Consider the following 3,085-nt stretch of genomic DNA (forward strand, 5'->3'; position numbering starts at 1 on the left):
GCTCGGTATGGTGGGGTTATGCGGCTATGTAGGCTAATGCATAATGTGGTAACTCACCTCTAGTAAAGTCACGTAGACTAATACTAGGCTTTCGCCCGATGGGCTCAGGCGTCAAGGTGGCGGTTTGTACTCGGCGTAACTCACTAGCGTGAAGAAGGTTAACGGAACAATGATGCCATATAGGCAAAAGTCATCTCGCGGCCATTTAGGCTTGTGCGAACCGTTTAACCGTCTTGCAGTGTGCTTGTACAAGTCCCTTGACATATAAGCAGGAGGTTACTCATCGAGGATGCATTTATTCCATAATCTAGCCGAGGTTGTTACACTTCTGGATTCCCCGTGTATGGATGCGGGTTTGCATACTTGTTTGTTATACAATGTGTATTTGCTTGAGACAAGTCCAATGGTGGACGAGTCGCCTTGTTTACTCCGTACTTGTACCGGAAGTGAGAATAACCCCGAATCCATGGTGGATTCGTTTATTTTTGTATGTTCCTTTTAGATCCGAGCGGACTAATAGGATAGGCGGACTCACTGAGATTTAGTAATCTCATCCCATTCCAATTATTTATTTTTTCAGGTGGTTCGAGGCAAGATCGCAGTAAGGGAAAGATGGATTAGATCTCTTGGCGATGCTTGGATATTTCTTTTATTTCTTATCGTGCTTACTATCTATTGTATTTTGGATATGTACTGATATGATGTACTTGTATTTTGGCCATGATACATTCGGCTTATGTACTCATGTACTTCTACTTTCCGCTGCAAAACATTATGTATTTGTTGTCTTATGAACCATTTATAATACTTTATGCATATTATTCTAGACAAATATGTGTGGGGTGTTACAGTTGGTATCAAAGCAGGTCGATCCTCGACTTTGCTAAGACGCATCATAATGCAGTACAATTCTGCCTCATATGTGTATAATCAGTATGATTCCTTATGTCTTATTTATGGTATTGAGCCTGATCAACTTGATTCCATGCGTAGGACAGACAGGGAGATGGCTGAGCAACGCAGAGGTCCCGGAAGGCCCAGAACTAGGAATGTGGAGCCCGAGCAACCATCCGGAAGTGCAGGCGTGCCTTGGCAACAGATGATGCAGCAGATGATGCAGCAAAACCAGATGATGGCTCAAATGATGCAAGGCATGCAAGGACAACAGCCTCCTACTCAAGCTCCTGTTCCTCAAGCTGCAGCTGGACCTGATTTTCGTGCCTTCTTCAGGATGGATCCTCCAGAGTTTGTTGGCGGACTTGATTCACTTTTGGCTCATGATTGGTTAGCTGGTATGGAGAGGGTGTTCCAAGCCATTCAGTGTACTGAAGAAGAGAAGGTGATCTTTGCTACTCAGAAGATGAAGGGACCAGCTCTTAGGTGGTGGAACACTGCATCCACTTATTTCACCACACAAGAGATTCCTAAGGATTGGCAACACTTTAAAGTAGCATTCTTGGAGAAGTATTTCCCTAATAGTGTGAGGACTCAGAAGGAGCGAGAATTCCAGAACTTCAAGCAAGGTGACATGTCTGTTTCAGAATATGCAGAGAAATTTGAAGACTTGGCTGATTACTCCCGACAAGCTGTTTATGCTCTAGATGAACTATGGAAGATTGATCAGTTTATGATGGGTTTGAGGGCCGACATTGCTCATAGTGTTTCCCAAAGAGAGTTCACCACCTATGCTGAATGTTTGAGGCAATGCTATGTTGCTGAAAACAGTTTGAAGAGGGTTCAAGAAGAAAGGAACCAGAACAGGACTAACTTTAGGGAGCAAGGGAGATCTACTCAACACTTGAGGCCCCGTAATCCCCCACCAAAGAAGAAGCAGGTTTATGGTGATCAGTCGGCTCAACCGCCCCATTGTCGCAAGTGTGGAAGGAAGCATACCGGGGAGTGCAAGTTTGTTTCTGTGATTTGTTTTAGATGTGGCGAGCAGGGCCACATAGCTCCACAGTGTCCACAAAAGAGGATTCCTGAGAAGACTGCAGGTCGTGTTTACACTTTGGATTCGAGGAAGGCCAAGGGAAACAGCAATCTCATTGCGGATACGTGCTATGTTAACAATCAACCTTTATGTGTTTTAGTTGATTGTGGAGCCACTCATTCTTTTGTCTCTACCGAGTGTGTTTACCGACTTGGTTTGGAAGTTACTCCATTACCCAATCCTATGATTATTTCTTCGGCAACGGATGATACTGTGGGAGCCCGACTAATTTGTAAAGATTGTTCGGTGTCTTTTAATGGTCGTGACTTCCCGATTGATCTAATTTGCTTACCCCTCAAGAGGCTGGATGTTATTCTAGGGATGGATTGGTTGTCTCTTAACTCGGTGTACATTGGTTGCAAAGAGAAGGCCATATTCATTCCTGCTGAAGAGACTTCTTCCGATGATGCAATTACCAAGTTGATAGAAGGTACAATCAGCACGGTTAATTATCTCTTTTCTCAAGAAAGATCCTTTCTTTTGGTTCTTTCCAAAGAACCTTCTGTGAGAGCTGAATTGTCGGAGATCCCGGTGGTGTGCGAATTTCCTGATGTATTTCCTGAGGATATCACTTCTCTTCCTCCGGAAAGGGAAGCGGAATTCTCAATTGATCTTGTTCCTGGAACAGCCCCAGTTTCCATCACTCCTTATAGGATGTCTCTTATTGAACTCAGAGAACTGAAGCGTCAATTGGAAGAGCTTCTTGCTAAGCATTTTATCCAACCCAGCGTTTCTCCATGGGGAGCTCCTGTTCTTTTGGTGAAGAAGAAAGACAGAAGTATGCGCCTGTGTGTAGCGGGGAAAATCTGATATCGAAGCCATAGGATTGACTCGAATCAATATTTCAGTGAAAGTCGCCACCGCGCTTTATTGTTTCCAAAGGAAAAGGGAAAAGAACGAATAAAACCCAAAGTTTGTTTTTTTAAAACAAAAAGAAGAGATCTTAGGTACGGGTGTTGTTTATATGAGGGGAAGGTTTAAAGCACCCCTCATATCTGTGGTACTCCACAGGAACCTTTTTGAAAATCTGTGTTGTGTGTGTGCTAAAAACGGTTTGTTTTATTTTTAAAATAAGCTCGGCAAAGCGTTAAGCTT

General features: G+C 43.5%; 1 protein-coding gene across 1 annotated transcript; it reads left to right on the forward strand.

Moving 5' to 3' along the window:
- Positions 1-1,099: 1,099 nt before the first annotated feature.
- On the forward strand, positions 1,100-2,055 carry LOC131638445 (uncharacterized; the record flags this gene model as incomplete). The annotated part of the gene is made up of 3 exons (XM_058909007.1): positions 1,100-1,339; positions 1,466-1,623; positions 1,726-2,055. Coding segments are annotated over exons 1-3 (728 nt in total), but the record flags the coding sequence as incomplete, so codon positions are not given.
- Between the last annotated feature and the right edge of the window lie 1,030 nt (positions 2,056-3,085).

The sequence above is a fragment of the Vicia villosa genome, unplaced genomic scaffold, assembly GCF_029867415.1.
Source record: "Vicia villosa cultivar HV-30 ecotype Madison, WI unplaced genomic scaffold, Vvil1.0 ctg.002314F_1_1, whole genome shotgun sequence".
Taxonomy (NCBI): domain Eukaryota; kingdom Viridiplantae; phylum Streptophyta; class Magnoliopsida; order Fabales; family Fabaceae; genus Vicia; species Vicia villosa.